At 42.7% G+C, this 18349-nt stretch overlaps 1 protein-coding gene across 1 annotated transcript in view; it reads left to right on the top strand.

Annotated features, from left to right (window-relative positions):
- The first annotated feature begins 229 nt into the window (after nt 1-229).
- The window catches only part of SFRP1 (secreted frizzled related protein 1), a 62160-nt gene continuing 44040 nt past the window's right edge, over nt 230-18349 (top strand). The window contains exon 1 of the mRNA XM_060251065.1: nt 230-819. Within this exon, the coding sequence (XP_060107048.1) occupies nt 270-819 (550 nt within the window). The 5' untranslated portion in view covers nt 230-269. The remainder of the gene's footprint in view (nt 820-18349) is intronic.

Below are 18349 nucleotides of genomic sequence, written 5' to 3'. Positions count from 1 at the left end.
TCGGGTCTCGTTGCTTTGTGAGGGATTCAAGCAACGGGCAGCGAGACGCTGTTTCCCCCTTTTTCCCCCCTGGAGGCAACTTGGAGGAAAACTTGGTAGGAGCTGCTGCAGCAACACCACCAGACTGCCCCTTCTTGGTGGAGCCCCTTTTTAAATTTGATTCGATTTTGCTAACCTCCAAAACCAGGAGCAGAAGATAAGGGCAGAAAAGAGAGAGAGGGAAAAAAAAAGACACAGCACCTGGAAGTTGGTGTGATTGCCCTTTGAGAATGGGCACTGCCATATCCCCGGGAGGCCCTGTTTGTGATGTGCCTGGGATGCTGTGGTTGGCCTTAGGTGTGCTTCTTGCTCCTGGCACTGCCAGGGCCAACGAGTACGATTATGTGAGTTTCCAGTCTGACATCAGCTCTTACCAAAGCGGGCGGTTCTACACCAAGCCCCCCCAGTGTGTGGCCATCCCTGCTGACCTGCGTCTGTGCCACAGCGTGGGCTACGACAAGATGGTCCTGCCCAACCTCCTGGACCACGAGACCATGGCCGAGGTGAAGCAGCAAGCTAGCAGCTGGGTGCCTTTGCTCAACAAGAACTGTCACAAAGGTACCCAGGTCTTCCTTTGCTCCCTCTTTGCCCCGGTCTGCCTGGAACGGCCCATCTACCCTTGCCGCTGGCTCTGTGAGGCGGTGCGTGACTCCTGCGAGCCTGTCATGCAGTTCTTTGGCTTCTACTGGCCGGAGATGCTCAAATGTGACCAGTTCCCACAGGATGAAGTGTGTATTGCTATGACGGGCCCCAATGCCACAGAGGCATCGAAGCCTCAAGGTAAGTCTTGCTGATTTCATAGCATCCTGCTTGTCTGAGCTGAGACAGGCAAGTCTTCTTGGGGGCCACCCCAAGATCAAGATGTTGGCAGGTGAAACTTTCCTTGAAGCAAGGTGAGATGGACGCTTTAGGCAGTGGCTGCCATTAACTGTGGAAGAGAGGAGTAGATGTGATCCAGGGGGGATCATCCACTGGCATGTTATAGTGTCATTTGCACGGGCATAAGAACCCTGCTGGATCATGTCAGGTCAAAGGTCTGTGCAGTTCAACATCTGTTTTCAACAAGGAATTGTTAAGATGGTTCCAGGAAGTACACAGATAATGCAAGGGGGCAACAGTCGTATTCCATTGTTTGTCCTCTTGTAAATGGTTATTCCATGTTCCAGTGGAGCCCATATGATGTACTGGTAGAGACTAGGATCTTGGTAACCAGGGTTCAAATCTGCACTCTGCAGTGAAACTCATTGGGGGACCTTGGGCCAATCACTGTCTCGGCTTGATGTGCTTTCCAGGGTTGCCATGAAGGTGAAATGAGGAATGTAGAACCCTGTACACCATTTCAGCTCCTTTGACTAAGGGTGGGATAAAAATCTACTAGTAGGTAGATGTCTCTGCAGTGTATCTTGCAGTTTGTTAATAAACCTCCTTTATATGGATGTGCCTAATCCCATTTGAAAGCAATCTAAGCTTCTTGCGTACTGGTTTGAGTGAGAGCTAGGATATGTAGTGGCTATGAGACTTGGCAGCTGAGCTGATTCCTAGGGCAGACACCGCTTCTGCTGTAAACTCACTACAATGGGGGCAAACCTGCATATGCCTGATCTCAGTGGAACTTTCTTCCAAGTAAAATACACTTTGCACCTGCTTTGGATGAGCTGCACACTTTTTAACCCTTCCTCTCTTCCGTTTGCAATCTGGGGATAATAGTACTTCCTTACAAAATTGTCATAATGTATGTAGTGTTTTGAATACTTGAAGACTTTATATAAATGCCAAATATGATCGTTAGCACACCTGAACCCCGCAGAAAAGGACAACATGCACTGCTTTGCTTGTGCACAACGCCCTTTCATTTTGCAGAGGCCCAGGCTATAGGAGGTCCTTCTAGATTGTGCTCTGTGTGTCCCCAAGGGCATCATTTGGCTTTTCCAACTTAAGAACCTCAAACACTCGTGAGCCAGTGTGTGTGTAATTTTGGGCTTGAGAAACCTAAAGTAAATGTTTCTCCTCTACTCTGAACCTTACCTGGTGGAGTTCGGCAAGTTTCTCTTTTTCCATCTCACCTGTCACACACATACATGTTGCTCTAAGCTCCTTGGAGGAAAGGTAGGACCCAAACATAACACCAAGGAGTTTTCAACAACTGCTTCTCAGCACAAGCTATGCCTGGATGTTTTTCTGTTCACTGGGAAAAATAATTTGCTTGAGATGGAACTTCCTTCTGTTCAGCCACAGAACATGAAATTAATTGCACAAGAGACTGTTGTTCCCAAGAGTACAAGAGAAGTGCTTTTCCCTGGCTCCTGAGTAACCTACAACCCGTCCCCCAGATATATGGGGCTTTCTGGTTGGGAACTGCTCCACAGACCCAGGAATGAGCCATTGCCCAAGGGGCAGCTAATAACAACCAAACACAACCACATTTATATAGCACTTTCAAATGCTCAAACAGTCTTTGACAAGAACCCTGAGAAGGAGCCTGTTATTGTGTCCCTAGTACAGAAGATAGGGAGAAAGAAGGCTGAGAGAATAAGCAGTCAGCTTAAAGCCATCTAGTGAGTTTGTGGTACAATGGGAGCATGGCTGTTTGTTTGCTTAGGCAGTCTATTGGTAGGCTTGGCACCTGCCCAGTTCAAAGCTTTAGGACTGGGTTGCACATGCAATCCCTGGATGGCTGTAGTAATGACCAGCAATAAGCCATTGCAGCTAAGTCTTTTAATGTCATGCCCCAAACTCCTGAGCACCGTGCTTTCCAACAGAGCCAGTTTCAGACATTTGGTTGCCTCTCCTCAAGTGGGCAGTAATGACATATAGAGCAAGCAGGCAATGAGCATCCCTGTGTAGAGAAGCAAAGTGATTCCATCTCTGTGTGAACTAGCCTACATTAGTGTTCACATACTCCCGGATAGCAGACATAGTGGGAAGAGGAGTGTTGTCTACCTACAACTATCTTTCTTTGCTTTACATTTGCTGTGTTAATCACCTGACTTTTGGCTAGTATGGATTAGCATAACCAAAGGACTCCCCCAAGCACATTAAAAGCCCATTGACAGGATCAGCACAGCACCATGTCACCTGCTTTTTCCACACCCAGAGAAATTTCCTATGTTAAATGGGGGGGGGGGGGGGAGCTGGATGCATATTTTATCCCATGCACCAAAACATTTTTGGCCAGCCTAGAAGCCTGTGTGGTATAGCAGCTACATGTTTGGCCTTGCCTGAGCAAATGCTGGGTTCAAATCCCTGCCAGGTGATGACACTTGCTGAGTTGCTTTGGGCAAGTTAGAATTAACTTAATGTTACTTTTTGGGACTGTGCTTATTATGAGCTATAATAATTTTCAAATAGGGCTCAGCAACTTGCAGTTCCTGGGCTGAATGCCACCTCCTGAGTGGTGGCACTCTGCCCCCCCCCCCCCATTTCTGATCTAGAGTGAAAGGAAAGGTGCAGGTGAGCAGTGGGCCTTGGCATCAAGCAGTTTTGGAGCTGGGACACTGGGCTTTGGCCCATAAGGTCCTACTGCCTTGTAGACAAGGACAGCTGGCAAAACTAGTTGCAGAGCAGAGTCTTATGGAATCTGCAGATCTGCTGCAGAAAAGATTCCACACATAGGTCTCTGTAATACTCCAGGTGTATCTTTTCCTGACTTTTTGTTTGTTTTTGCTTTTGCTTTTGGAAGAATGCACTTTTTGCTGTGATACAGCAATCCTGATTATGTAGTTTACCTAAGATGTTTTGCAGACCAAAGCATCCAAATGGAGCCCTTTGCTGCTAATGAGCTCTTTCAGGGTACAACGCTTTGGGAAGTTCTTCTGTACGAGTCCTACTGAAATGAATGAGTAGCACAAAGCACAGGAACAATTTTGTGGTTCCCATTCATTTAAGTGAAGCTTGCGCAAGAGAAGTTCCTGATGAATTGCATTCTGTGGCTCAGATTTCTGTCTCTGTATGCTTTGCTTGGATAGTAAGTCTGTCTGTCATTCAGTGCATTTTAAGACATAAATCCTGAGTATCTTAAAGAGTTAAGACTCTTAACTTATGTAGGATGCATTTCCCCCTAGATCTGATTTGTGTAGCTTGAAATGTCATTTCTGAAGTGGATTCAGTCTCCAGATGCATAACATAATTTGATAGCACAAAGGTGGTCTCTCTCTCGCTCTCTTTTCAAAAAGGTCCATTCACACACATTCCTGAGCATTTCTGAACCATCTAGCAGAATGCTTCAGGGTGGACTTCTTTAAAAAATAAAGCAGGCTAATCTCTGGACAGGAAGAAGTTATTTTCATAACTGCTCCGAAGTTTAAAGCCAGAGGGATTTGTTTCTGGTCATTTCAGCATAGCTGTCTCAGCAGTGCAGGCTCCAAAATCTTTCTTTTTAAACAAGACCCATTTGTTTCAGTTATACACCAACGCTTAAGAAGTCTATTCCAGTTTTCTGATCAAGGGTTTTACAAAGAAATAAAAGGGCATTATAGACAAAGTTATGCATTTGACTGTATACAGGCAATTGTTTTTAAGAGATGGATGTACTATTATCAACATATCATTGGCCTAATTTGTACTAGTGCTCAGGAACAAACTAGATGTGTCTTTGGTGGACATATATTTCTTTTTATGTGTCCACTAGGTTTACATATAAAGTTGGTGTGTATGTCTTGAACTGTTAAAGAGAAAGACATAGTGAACTTCCCCTTGCCTTTTCTTTGTTCCTGTTTCACTTCTGGTCTTGCACGCAGGAAGGGAGAAAAGTACCTGGAGATGGTGGGGAGGTAAGATGTGGTGGTGGGGAAGTCTTTCCCATGTACTCCTTTTATTGTTCAGTGCAGACCTCCCTGCTTTATTGCGAATGAGTCCAACATACAAACGATGACGTCATCTTGACTTGTTTGACCCTGAGCCTCCACATGTGTTTTCACTGTCAGGGCTCAGTGCTGAAACATGCGAAGTAATGAGAGTCAAAAGCGCCACTGAGCAAGTGCAGAGTGCATTTATTTTCTTGTGAAATAATTACAGAAAATCCCCATGCTGGGGAAGTTAGGGGGGAAAGTTTTCTGGTCAGAGAATGGCATCTTCAGACAGACTTGAGCCTGTCTCTCTTTCCTGAATTTCAGATCTATACTTCCCAATGATGCTTCAGAAACCTTCCAAAGTTTTGGAATCCAAACCCATTTTACTGGAAACTATAGGCTATAAAAGTGCGATATTGTACGCCCAAAAATAATGGTGCTTCTATCATTATCATTTTCAAGACAAAGTCCACTTTTTCAGAGAGTCGAAACTGGTCTGATACAGCCCAGCATTGCTCATGATGAGTACAGTCTCCTTTGCTATCTCATTAATTTCTCTGTTCAAACAGACCTGGCAGGTTTCTGCAGTGCTCTCGATGACAGTGAAACTGAAGAAAGATGTGTGTACATGTGGCCAAATCTGCCACTCTCTCTGTTAAAAACTATTGTCTGTCTTCTACCATTTCCTGCCTCAGAACACAGTCTTTACAGAGGTAGTTTAAAGGTAGGAAAATGTTTATTAGGTTACCTTATAAAACTTTTAAAAATCTGATCCTCAATATTATATTAAACTACATTGTTTAATATATTAAAGTACATATACTTCTCCTTTAAAGAAGTAGTAGGAAAATGCATGTGACACAATTCACATAGTATGTGATTTTTTAGATGTGCATGCTGAATCATTAAATACAGGTACTTGCATTAGGAAACTGGGATTGGCTGCACTGGGATGGGGTGGGGGGAATAAATCTGATTCTTTCTCATCATGATATGCGAAACAGCCACATGTTGAGAAGTTATTCCTGATCTTGCATGGACCCCAATTATCATAGCTTTAACTAACAGTGCAGTGTGTGTATTTGTACATGTACGTCTCTGCCTCTTTTGCTCTAGAGAGCTGAAAATGTGGAAGAAAGATGTCAAACCCAAAAGCTTCCTTCCAGGATTTTAAGAGACTATTGGGCCTAAAAGAATTGCTGCACTTGTTGTATGTTGTCGCATAATCTTCCTCATGTCTAAATCCCCCCTTCCTCTTTTGTTTGGACACAATAATTTCCTAGGCTGGGGGCCAAAGCACAACCCTTGGGCATTTTGCAGGAAGCAGCTGACAGCACAGGAACCCTATGCAAGTGATTTTCAGGCAATGTTTTCAAAATCTCTGTGAACAGCGAAGTATGCTATTCTCTGCATGGGTTCATGAAGTGCAGTTACCTTTTTAACAAAGAAAGCCCTTTTATGTGCTTGCTGTGTGTATGTGTTGTATGTGTGGTTCCTCACTCCTGGCCTGCTAGTGCTGCAGTGTTCTCTGCAGGTGAAATTTTGAGACTCAGCATACTGTTCTGAGGGGCCCTTCATGGTTTTGGTATTCAAGTCTGCCTTGAATGACTCTGTCATGTGCAAAGGGAGACAGGGGATATCTTTAACTCCAAACGTATGGATATAGTTCATGGCATCCTGGCAGCTTCCAGCTGTGAACTAGCTGCACGACACTTTGTTTTAAACTTTATCTCTGATAAAACTTCATGAGAATTCCATTGGATAAAGAATATATACTTTCTCCTTCAATAGAGACCTTTGATATTGCACCTTTGTTACAATATTGTATATTAGACAACTCACAGCTATTTCTATGCTTTGGAATTTTCTTCTTGGAGAGGTGCTGCTCTGGTAAGCTTTCCATCCTGTCCCACTGCAAGAAATCTTGCCATGAGGGGACTTCAGGGTATATCACAGTAGAGTGCTGGTGGGGTAAAAATTACTGCAGAACAGCCAGAATCTAAAAATGGGTATGTATTTAAAATATTGTTTAGGACTTAATTAAAATTAATAACATAAAATAAATAGCCAAAAAAAAAGAGAATGAGTGCCCTTTTACTATCCTTTGGGGATGAGACTGAATTTTGCAAACTTGCTGGTTCTGCTTAAATACTTCTCTTAATTTAATTATGATCCTAGATCAGCCAGCAATAACATAGTCAATAAAGTCAGTGACAGATAAAGAAAATATACATACACACAATAACAATCATGGCCCTATTAATCGAACTTTCACGATACGTATATAATTCATTAAAAGATTTCAAAAGATCTGTTTTGATTTCCCTTCTCCCTTGTGAAAAATTAATCCATTAGACTTTTTTTTCTCACCAGTGTGTGTTTCCTTGAGCTGGATTTTCCCCATAGAAATGCATGCATTTTTCACTGTGCATCAAATGCTTGTAAGTGTTGTGAAAATGGTGTAAAAGTATAGGTGTGTTCTTGAAAGTGCCTTGGGATATGCATGGCATCTTCAAGGATGACAGTGATCTCTGAAAGAGGCTACCTTCTCTCTGTGGCTAACACTGTACTTTATATTGCTAGTTTCAGATAATTTCATGTGTCCCTTAGGTTTGTGTGTATGCGTATAATTATTTTTTAAAGTGAGTGTCCAAAGTGGTGGGGGGACAGTGCACCAAACACGGAAGAAACTAAATGTTCTGTAAATAATTTTATGTAAAATTCACTTTTGTAGTTAGCAGTTATATATATATATATATTTAAAAGTCTGTCATCTATTCTCAATATTTTAACATATGTGATTAGCATTCTTAATGCTCCTTATTTATGTGAGATTGTTAAAATTTGTAGATGTTTCCTGAGTGTTGTCTATGTGGACTCAATAGAGGACTGAATTGTCTGTTCCTTTCTGGCTCATTGGAGCCATATGAACAGAACTTGGGGACTTGGGAACAATGGACAGCAGGATCCAAATCCCTGCTGCCCTACACCAATCATGAGCCCCCACCGGTTTGAATGACCCAATAACGTGCTTGTGCGGGCACCCTGAGTTGTATATAGTTGGCCCGTTGGCCCAGTTCTTCAGTCTTTACAGTGTAGCCACCTACCATGCTGTATCTAATAAAGAGCTGTTATTCACTACCACCTTGCCTCTTCAATGGTTAGAACCCACTGTATTATACTGAGGAAGAGTCTTGAAACACACTGGGAATTTTATATTATTAATGTTTCTAACTGGAAAATGGAATTTTGAATTGAACTTTATAAATGGTACCTTTAGCTTTACCTTTAGCTTCTTCTTTGCTTTTAATTCTCTACCCCTGATTGCTCCCTACTTGGTATTTTCAGAGCTGACCTTCTCATGAGGCAGGTGTGGAGATCTGCCACTAGGCTTCCCAATCCCCAGGTCCCAGCAGGGGATCCCCTGGTTTTACAGGCTTCTCCCCGCCCCCAGCCAGCTGGCTGGCGGTGGAAGCCCCACCCCCTTAGCCACCATGCAGCTGTAGGTCTTGGGCAGGTTTAGAAACCCGCAAACAGGTCCGTTTCAGAATGTGTGTGTGTCTCTGTATCTTTAAAGTTGAGCAGGAAGTACTTCATGGGAAGGGTCACCAAACAAGTCCCTCGGCTTGTTTTGCTTTCCTTGCAGAGCAACTGTGTGCGCACGTGGGTGTGTGAGTGAGAGAGAGAGGGTTGCCAATCCTCAGGTTTGGAGGCTCAGAAAGCGGCGGGGGGGGAGGGAGGGGAACTGTCTACTGGGCAATTATTCCCTATGGAGAACGATTCCCATAGGGCATGGGGAATTGATCCACGGGTATCGGGGGCTCTGGGGGGGCTGTTTTTTGAGGTAGAGGCACCAAATTTTCCGTACAGCATCTAGTCCTCTCCTCATCTAGTGCCTCTCTTCAAAATACCCCCCCAAGTTTCAAAACAATTGGACCAGGGGGTCCAATTCTATGAGCCCCAAAAGAAGATTCCCCTATCCTTCATTATTTCCTATGGAAGGAAGGCATTTTAAAAGGTGTGCTGTCCCTTTAAATGTGATGGCCAGAACTCCCTTGGAGTTCAATTATGCTTGTCACACCCTTGCTCCTGGCTCCGCCCCCAATGTCTCCTGGCTCCACCCCCAAAGTCTTCTGGCTCCACCCCCAAAGTCCCCAGATATTTCTTGAATTGGACTTGGGAACCCTATCTGCCACAGGAAGCAGCAGATTTGAGTTTATCATTAAGAGACAGAAGATGGTTAAAGTTTAAAACAAGTGTTTTTAAACCTTATGAGACAGAGGTAAAATAAAGACATTTTCGGTACTTGAGGCAATAAAGTCCAAATGACATCCCTTTCCTACTCTGGAGGTAAAAATGTAATGATGTTTTTATTTATTTAGTCTACTTCTGGGCCACAGTCTCAACTTGATGGCCCGTGCAATGGTGTTCAAAAATTATTAAACTGAAAACAAGATGTTAAGAAAAGCAGCATCATTAAAAGCACATTATAAAACAATAACACATTCAAAAACAATTAGGCAACAAAAATGGAATCTATAAGCAGCCGCAGTCTACTTTTTTCTTTTAAAAACACAGCAGATTAAATATAATACAAAAGAGAAGTCAACCATTTCCCTGAAATTCTGCTAAAGACTTGGGTAGATTAGGGGGAAAAAAGTCTTAAGCTGGTTCTGAAAACTTAACAGGCTAGGTGTCAGCTGAATAGCTGTGAAGAGGGAATTCCACAACCAAGGTGTGTGCTGGTAATAAATCGTTCATTCAGTCGTACAGCCAAGTTACTGTCTGCAGTAGCTTTTTATTGTACCATGGTAGCACAGAGAGCTGGGCCTCCAAAAATCAGCCCAACAATTGAGAAAGTTCATATGGAAACTTAATATGTGATAACTGGCAGCCATCTTAACCTGCCTAATGATAGGACTGGCCCTGATTACATTGGGCAAGGTGGCCAATTTCTGCATTCACAATGGTCATTCTGTTATGTAGACAGTTTTGGGGAGAACTAGAAGCTAACTCTAGTCACAGGCTAGGTATGCCTTCTTAAAATGTTGAATGTGGATTGCTAGAGCTGTTGGTCTTCAGGGCTAGGGCCTCTACCAGGAACTGTAAAGAATAAATCTCAGAGCAGACAGCATATACATTCTATCTCTAGTGAGCATGTGTACCTATGCACACATGTGATAGGGTTGCCAGCCTCCACGTGGTAACAACATACAATGATAGAGGTCACACAGGAAACCAACAACATAAACCCAAAGGTTACTGTGACCAAAATTACTAAAATACATACAATATTTATTACAATAAGCACAGGCAAACCATAGAAATATGATTCACACAAAGAAATTCTCAGTCCAATCCTTCTGAATACAGTTCACAGTACTCCTGTAGAGTTCACAGTATTCCTGAAAATATCAATGTATCCCATACATGTAGTAATGTTCCATCATAAATCCCATGAAAATATGATGTGTGCAACAGGACAGCTGGTATTTCAATTGCTGTTTCGATAATGCTTTTCCTCAGGCACAGGATTATAATATTTCCATAACATCCTGAAAGACACAAACTCAGTACATAAGCTTATGTTGGACAATATGTCTCTTCCTACATGCTTCTCACAGGCAAAATGTTCAGTCACATATTTTCATGGGATTTATGGAGATGGAACATTACTACATGTATGGGATACATTGATATCTTCAGGAATACTGTGAATTCTACAGGAGTACTGTGAATGTGAAGAATGTCTTATGTTCTTCTTCCTCAGGTTGAGATGTTGGTCTCTATAGCACAACTTGCATATTTATCTATGCAGACTTAGAGCTGGTTCACATGTCCATGTACAGCCTTTGATGGTTCAGAGTATTTTCACACACAATACAGAAGCAAATCCAAGTTGGATGCCAAATGTATGCTTAACAAGAAGTCTCAATTAACTGCAGGTTTGCAATAAGCATACCTGCACATGTTCGCAACATGGATGTATTGTATTCAGGCTTCCTGTTAGTAGGCTTTCACTTGACTAAAGAAATCTTAGTAGATTTCCAGTGTAGTACTAAACACTACACTACTAAACAGAGTTAATTTTAATAGATGGCAAATGGAGTAATCCTACACAGAACTGCACTGTCAGTCATAATGAATTTTACTCCATTAAAACTATTCTGCATATATTTGCATATTAATAAAACAATAGTGCTGAAGAAAAAAACCAAAATTTATTTCTTAAATAATATTCACTTTCTTCTTTTACCCAGTTCAAAGTTGCGTAAAACAGGGTTACAATATAAAATAAATCAATATACAGTAAAATACAGCTAACTGTAGCAGATAAACCAAATGAAACACCTAAGGCTTTAACATCAGCAGATAAAATCATACGCAAAATACCACAGCAGAATAATACCAGTTAGGGATGAATGTGTCATTTCTGCTGTTTTAACTTTAAAACCCCCATTTTAATTTCAGTTTGTCCTTCTACAAATTAGACCACGTTTATTTTCGCAACACTATCTTTTTCTCACATTGACTTTTTCCTTTAAAATGTACACAATCTCAATGTTACGTATGTCAATAAAGCTTCTGCAAATTGTGTATAAATGATGTATATTGAACATATAACTTCCATATGAATTGTGTATAAAAATTCTACATGAGCAAACTATGAAAAAAAAACAACTGCAAAAAAGCAGAGAACTAAAATTGTTGTTAACAACAATATAAACAAGCATGAAAATGAAATGGAATAGCAGCCATTTGCACATCCCTAATGTCAGCAAGTGGATAATGGCTGCCACCCTTCAAAATCAAAACCAGAACTTAATTGAAAACTAGATGGAATGGAAAGATCTTTGCTTGGCTCTTAAATGCTGACGCTGGATGTGCCAAGCAGACCTCATGAGGAAGGATGTTCCCCAAGTTTTGAAATGATGTACAGCAGGCATTACCTCAGATGAAGCATTTCCTCCCAAGACAGAGAGGAATGCTGCTTATCAGATGGCACCTATCCTGGAAACATCTGCTCAAGGAACTTTAAATTGATGAAGTCTTTCTCATTTATTTATTGGCAAAATGTTTTAGTCTTGATTTTTCGGTGTTCAATTAAAGCATCTTACATATTCATCTGGAACATATTTATTTACTTTATTTATAGTCTGCTTTTCTACTCAGGCTCAAAAGTGTCTCATAGCAGAACACATGAACCATTGAGGATTTGGGTGATAAGAGATGTCATGAAAAGTCTTTCGGTGATTTTTGATTAATTATGGCTGCATCACTCCTTTGATGCTGTAGTCATCAAGGGCTAGGCATACATGTATGAATGGCCTCTGCTGTTTTTGGTAATTAATAATAATAATAATAATAATAAATTTTATTTGTACCCCGCCCTCCCCCGCCGAAGCAGGCTCAGGGTGGCTAACAATACGGTGACCAATGGTGCACCAACAATAAAACAGTTACACTAGGAACATTAAATTAACATTAAACTAACCTTAAAAGCCTGAATTAAAACAATTAACTAAAACATTTTATGACGCTATCCTTGACACTCTTCTGGTTGATGCTGATGGCGGATTTTCAGTTATTCATAAGCTAATTTAAAAAGGGTGGTCTTGCAGGCCCTGCGGAACTGATCAAGGTTCCGCAGGGCCCGCACCTCCTCTGGGAGTTGGTTCCAGAGATGTGGGGCTGCGGCCGAGAAGGCCCGAGAGCGAGTATTCTGTAGTTTAATTTGTCTTGGCCCAGGGGTAGTCAGTCTGTTCTTTCCTACTGACCTCAGTGCTCTCTGGGGTTCATACGGGGAGAGACGGTCCCTCAGGTAGGCTGGTCCTCGGCCATATAGGGCTTTAAAGGTGATAACCAGCACTTTGTACTGGACCCGGTATACAATCGGTAACCAGTGCAGTTCGCGTAGCCCCGGCCGTACATGTTCCCATCTTGGGAGACCAAGTAACAGCCTGGCCGCCGCGTTCTGCACTAGCTGTAACTTCCGGGTCCGGCACAGAGGCAGCCCCATGTAGAGGGCGTTACAGTAGTCCAATCGTGAGGTGACCGTCGCATGGATCACCGTTGCTAGGTCCCGACGCTCCAGGAAAGGGGCCAACTGCTTTGCCCGCCTCAGATGGAAGAAAGCTGACTTGGCAGTGGCTGTTATCTGGGCCTCCATTGATAATGAAGGCTCCAGTAAAACACCCAGACTCTTCACCTGCTGCGCCGCCTTTAGCTGCACACCATCGAAGGTCGGGAGGGATATTTCCCTCCCTGGAGCGCCGCGACCCACACAGAGAACCTCTGTCTTTGCCGGATTCAGCTTCAGCCCACTCAGTCTAAGCCACGTTGCGATAGCCTGTAACGCCCGATCCAGGTCTTCCGGGGGGGAGGCGGGCCGGCCGTCCATTAGCAGATAGAGCTGGGTGTCATCCGCATATTGGTGGCAGCCCAGCCCAAACCTCCTGGCAATCTGGGCAAGGGGGCGCATATAGATGTTAAATAACATCGGGGAGAGGACTGCTCCCTGAGGCACCCCACAATCTAGTGTGCGCCTCTGGGATCGTTCACCCCCGATCGCCACCCTTTGTCCCCGACCCATGAGGAAAGAGGAGAGCCATTGTAAAGCAGACCCCTTAACCCCAATGTCGGCGAGGCGGTGGATCAGTAGCCGATGGTCGACCGTATCAAATGCAGCCGACAGATCTAATAACATCAGCACTGCTACACCGCCTCGATCCAGTTGCCGTTGGAGGTCATCTGCCAAGGCGACCAAGACCGTCTCCGTCCCGTGGCCCGGTCGGAAGCCAGACTGGCACGGGTCTAGGATAGAAGCGTCATCTAGAAATTAATGGAGTGAGTACAGATTGTCCTCGCCTTCCCTAGGAGTAAGTCCTAATTAAGCCCTAATTATTTGCTAAGAAGTTATACAGTCTATCTGGAAGTATATGAGCAGAACATATGAACAGGGTGTGCTAACAGGAGTTTTGTGTAGGAGTTTAGCTGGGAAGTTTGAGCAGGACAAGAGAGGACCCCAGAGATAAAGCTTCTTGAATAGGATGCAAATTAATCATCAAGTTAATCATCAGGGCAAAGAAATCAACGTGCTAAACTTTATCACCTCAGTATGGGAATCCAGGTTATTTCACCTGGGAGAAAGCTCCAACCTGTTTTATGGATTAAAAATTGTTAATTGACAAGAACAAAGAGAAATAAATGAATAGGTTGTGCAACTGAGGATATTAAGCAGTGGTATGTCAAAAGGATCAATATTAAGAGCAATGCTGTCTAATTTGTTCATAAATTATCTGAAATTTAGGCTAGACAATGTAGTGGCCAAGTTTGCAGATGATACCATATTATTCACGATGATGAAAGTCAAAGTGGATTGTGAATGGCTTCAGGAGGATCTTTCCAAACTTGGTAAATGGCTAACAACATGGCAAATGAAGCTCATTGTAGGTCAATATGAAGAGATTCATATTGGAGAAAAAAATCCTAACTATAATTATATGCCAATAGGGTCTGAATTGGTAGAGACTGAGGGCTGGGGGGAAGAGGTCTTGGGGTTGTAAAGGATATATTAATGAAAATGTTGACTCTGTTTGTGGTAGCCATGAAAAAGGTAAACTGTATGCTGGGGGTTATTAGAAAAGGGGACAAGTGGACAATATCATAATGGCCATGTGTAGATTTATGGAGCAGCCTCATTTGGAATACTGTGTATAGTTCTGGTCACCATATCTCAGAAAAGGTACTGGAGATTTGGAGGAAGTATAGGGATGGTAATTAAGGGGTTGAGGCACCTTTCCTATGAGCAGGGCCTTTTCTGAATACACAGGAATGCAGTACCAGCTGGCTTGGTGTCAGGGGGTGTGGCCTAATATACAAATGAGTTCTGGATGGGCTGTTTCTTTAAAAATCCCGGTGTGAAACAGAAGTTTATAAATTTGCACATGGGGTTGTGCAAGAGGATAGCAGTTTTTCTCCCTTTTTCATAATATTGCACTCAAGGGCACTCAATGAAGTTGGTGGTCAGTAGATTTAGGACATACAAAAGGAAGTGCTGCTTTACTCCATGAGTAATTCAATTATGAAATTCACTACCAGTGAACAAAGTGCAGATTTCTCTGAAAGGGGATTAGACAAATTCATGGAACATTTGGGGGCATCCATAGTTGATGGAGTATTATTATTATTTACTGGATTTAATTAATCGCCCCATCCCAGCAATTAATTACACTTTGTTTTATTAAACTATACAGTCGAGAGGTTCTTGAAGGCCATCTTTACTTTGTCCTGCCCACAACTTGGCATTTCTTTCATGCACTCTTTCCGAACTTCTTGTGAACTTCCTAGAGTCATTCATTTGGTCTCTATTGGAGAAGGAATGCTGAGCTCAATGAATATTTGCTTTCATCTATCAACACAATGCTTAGGAATGACATTTTGATGTTTCAGAAATACACAGAACAAATAATCTAATATATCAAACCAGAGAAACATATTTTCTGACTTCAAAGTTGAGGGCTTTATATAAAGGAGATCAGACACCTTCCTAGTCAAAGACTTTGTGCCCTAGGAAAAAGAACGATTAGCAGAACTAGATATCTGCCAACCAGGGCTTTTTTTTGTAGAAAAAGCCCAGCATGAACTCATTTGCATATTAGACCACACCCCTGATGTCACCATTGTTTTGTGCAAGGTTTTTTTTGTACAAAAAGCCAGACAGCAACTAATTTGCCTATTTGGCCACACCCCCTGATACCAAGCCAGCTGGAACTGCATTCCTGTGCATTGCTGCTCAACATATTCCTGGCCCTAACTTGCCTCTGAAGTGCAAACTGACGAGGGTTAATAGCATCTGCAGAAAGAATCACCAGGAAAGAAGGAGGAGGATACTCCATCTTTCTCCTATTCCACCCCCACTGCAGTCTGTCCCTCCTCTTGGACCACATTTTCTCCAGTTTCCTGGTCAAGGAAACCATTCTGGGGAGGAAAGACTGCAGAAGAAAAGCATACTGTGGCTGAAAACAGACAGGCAGTTGGGGCCGACTCAGACGCCTTAGAAGCCGACTTGAAAATCCTTCCAAACTCTTAACATCTGCTGCCCGTCCCCATCCCGTACTCACCCTATCCTCTGGTGTCTTCAGAGCAGCTCAAAAAGCAACCACTTCTGAAGTGGTTGCAAATTTTAGACCCACATACCAGTCGCCTTGCTAGCGTCTGGAAGCGGAAGCGCGCAAGTGAGGCACCTTGGCGGTGTGAATCCACCAAGCTGTCCCAAGCAGCTTCTGGCTTTAAAAAAAAAAAAAAAAAAAACTGCCCAGAGCACTCCCCCCCCTTTCCCCCTTTTCCTTTTTATCCCCCCCCCCCCAAACGACCAGTATAATACCTTATTTTATATCTGTAGCCATAAGCATACTTTTTGGAGTTTAACCAATATATCATTATTGGCCTCCCCTGCTTTTAGCTATTGCGAGAGAGATAATCAAACCACCTCTTCTTAATTTCCACAATCTTAGTCTTACCTTTTTCTGTTTTAATATCGTTAATATGTCTGACTAGATCCATTCGTATAACTGCCCAGAACACTTGAGCACGAGTGCTTTACTTGGAGGATGTATGTGGTTACTATATGGCAAAAGAAAAACACCCTGTATATGTGCAGAGTATTTGCAATCTCAGCATTAAAAAAATTCTTGGTTCATTTATTTAGATCTTTCCAAATATCTTGCTTTTCTCAGTGAGTGATGGTGCCATTTATTTCTGTTTGGACATTATGCCGCTTCTGCAGTGGAGAATTTCTGTTGAGAGAGGTTCTGGAATTTAAACCTGCCTGAGCACCATGGCTCTTTGGTCTTTTATTTCTAATCCCAAATCTGGGGGCAAGAGAGATATATATTATGTAATTAATTCATTTGCACTCTACTTTTTTCCCTAGTAGGAACCCAAAGCAGTTTACATTGTTCTCCTCACTTCAGTTTTATCTCCACAACAACTCTTTGAGGCAGTTTAGGTAGAGAAAGTTTGATTGGCCATAGATCATCCATTGAGCTTCCACAGCACAAGTGGGGATTCAAACATGGGTCTCCCAGATACTAGACCGACATTTTTATCCACTACACCATACTGAATAGAAGCTTGGTAGTAGTTATTCATTTGTGAGTGGCTGCATACTTTTACACAAAGAAGTTACAGCAAGATGGTTTGTAGGTAGGGTTGCCAGCTCTAGGTTAGGAAATATCTGGAGATTTTGAGGGTGGAGCCAGAGCAGGGTTTAGAGAGGGGACTTCAAGTGGTATAATGTCATAAAGTCCACCTTTTAAAGCTGCCATTTTCTCCAGGTGAACTGATGCCTGTCACTTGGCGATCAGTTGTAATAGCAGAAGATCTCTAGTTACTACCTGGAGGCTGGCAACCCTATTAGTTAACAGTGAAAATCAGATACTAGGTTGAAAGGAAATCCTTTAAAATTTTCCCGTTGTCTCTCTTGCCATGCTGGAGGCAAATCTCCCACTGCAAACTCCAAAGTAATATATATCTCAGACTGGTTCATTGGCCAATATTCTCACTTATTATAATAGTGGACAAAAAGGGACAGAAACTACTGTGCAGGACAGCGACAAAAATCCAGCATTTTCTAACTCAGTGGTTCATTTTTCAGCACTGGGGAATTTAGGGCATGCAATGTAACTGAAAGGGGGGGGATATAGCAAGGGTTGCCAGGTCCGTGTTAGAAAATACCTGGAGACTTCGGGGGTGGATCTGGGAGAGAAGGGGGGCTGGGGAGGGGAGAAGCCTCAGCATGGTACAATGCCATAAAGACCACCCTTCAAAGCAGCCATTTTCCCCAGGGGAGCTGATCTCTGCCAGCTAGAGGTCAGTTGTAAAAGTGGGAGATCTCCAGGCCCCACCTGGAAGCTGACAACCCAAGCAAATACTTATCTAAAACTTTTCCTGATGGTCTATCTAGGCCTAGAATTGTCCTGGTCTGGGCTTGAAGAAATTATTGCAGGCCCACAACTTCTATAAGGGACCAGCAACAAAAATGAAATTGTTCTTCCATCTGTGCTTGAACAAGGCCTGCTTATATTCTGAGGCTTTCTGGGTTAGTATGTTAAAGAGGCAGTACACAACAGAAGCAATGACAGAAGAAGCAAAGAGAAAAATGGATGGATTTTGTGACAATATAAGTACGACAAGAAGATATCAATATTTTTAATTTGTGAAGTTTTAGAGGCTATGTTAAATCCCAGTGCCCATTTACCAAAATGCATTCATTATCTGAGGTGAAAGAGAAGGCTGATGGGGAACTCTTCATAACACATGATTGAAACCCCTGCAAATGCACTGTTGTGTTATCGGAGGGACAGAATTTGTAATTTAGAGACATGTTTAATAATCCTAGGGAACTGATAGTTTAAGGGCTTGCACCCCGACTCACCCTCAAAATAGGTAATGCCCCACCAGTGATTGAATTCCTACCTTTCACAGGTAAGGAAACTCAAGCCAGTTGGAGCGAAGTCTGT

Source organism: Heteronotia binoei, chromosome 12 (assembly GCF_032191835.1).
Source record: "Heteronotia binoei isolate CCM8104 ecotype False Entrance Well chromosome 12, APGP_CSIRO_Hbin_v1, whole genome shotgun sequence".
NCBI classification, from domain to species: Eukaryota; Metazoa; Chordata; class Lepidosauria; order Squamata; family Gekkonidae; genus Heteronotia; species Heteronotia binoei.
This window is presented reverse-complemented; position numbering and strand designations above follow the sequence as displayed.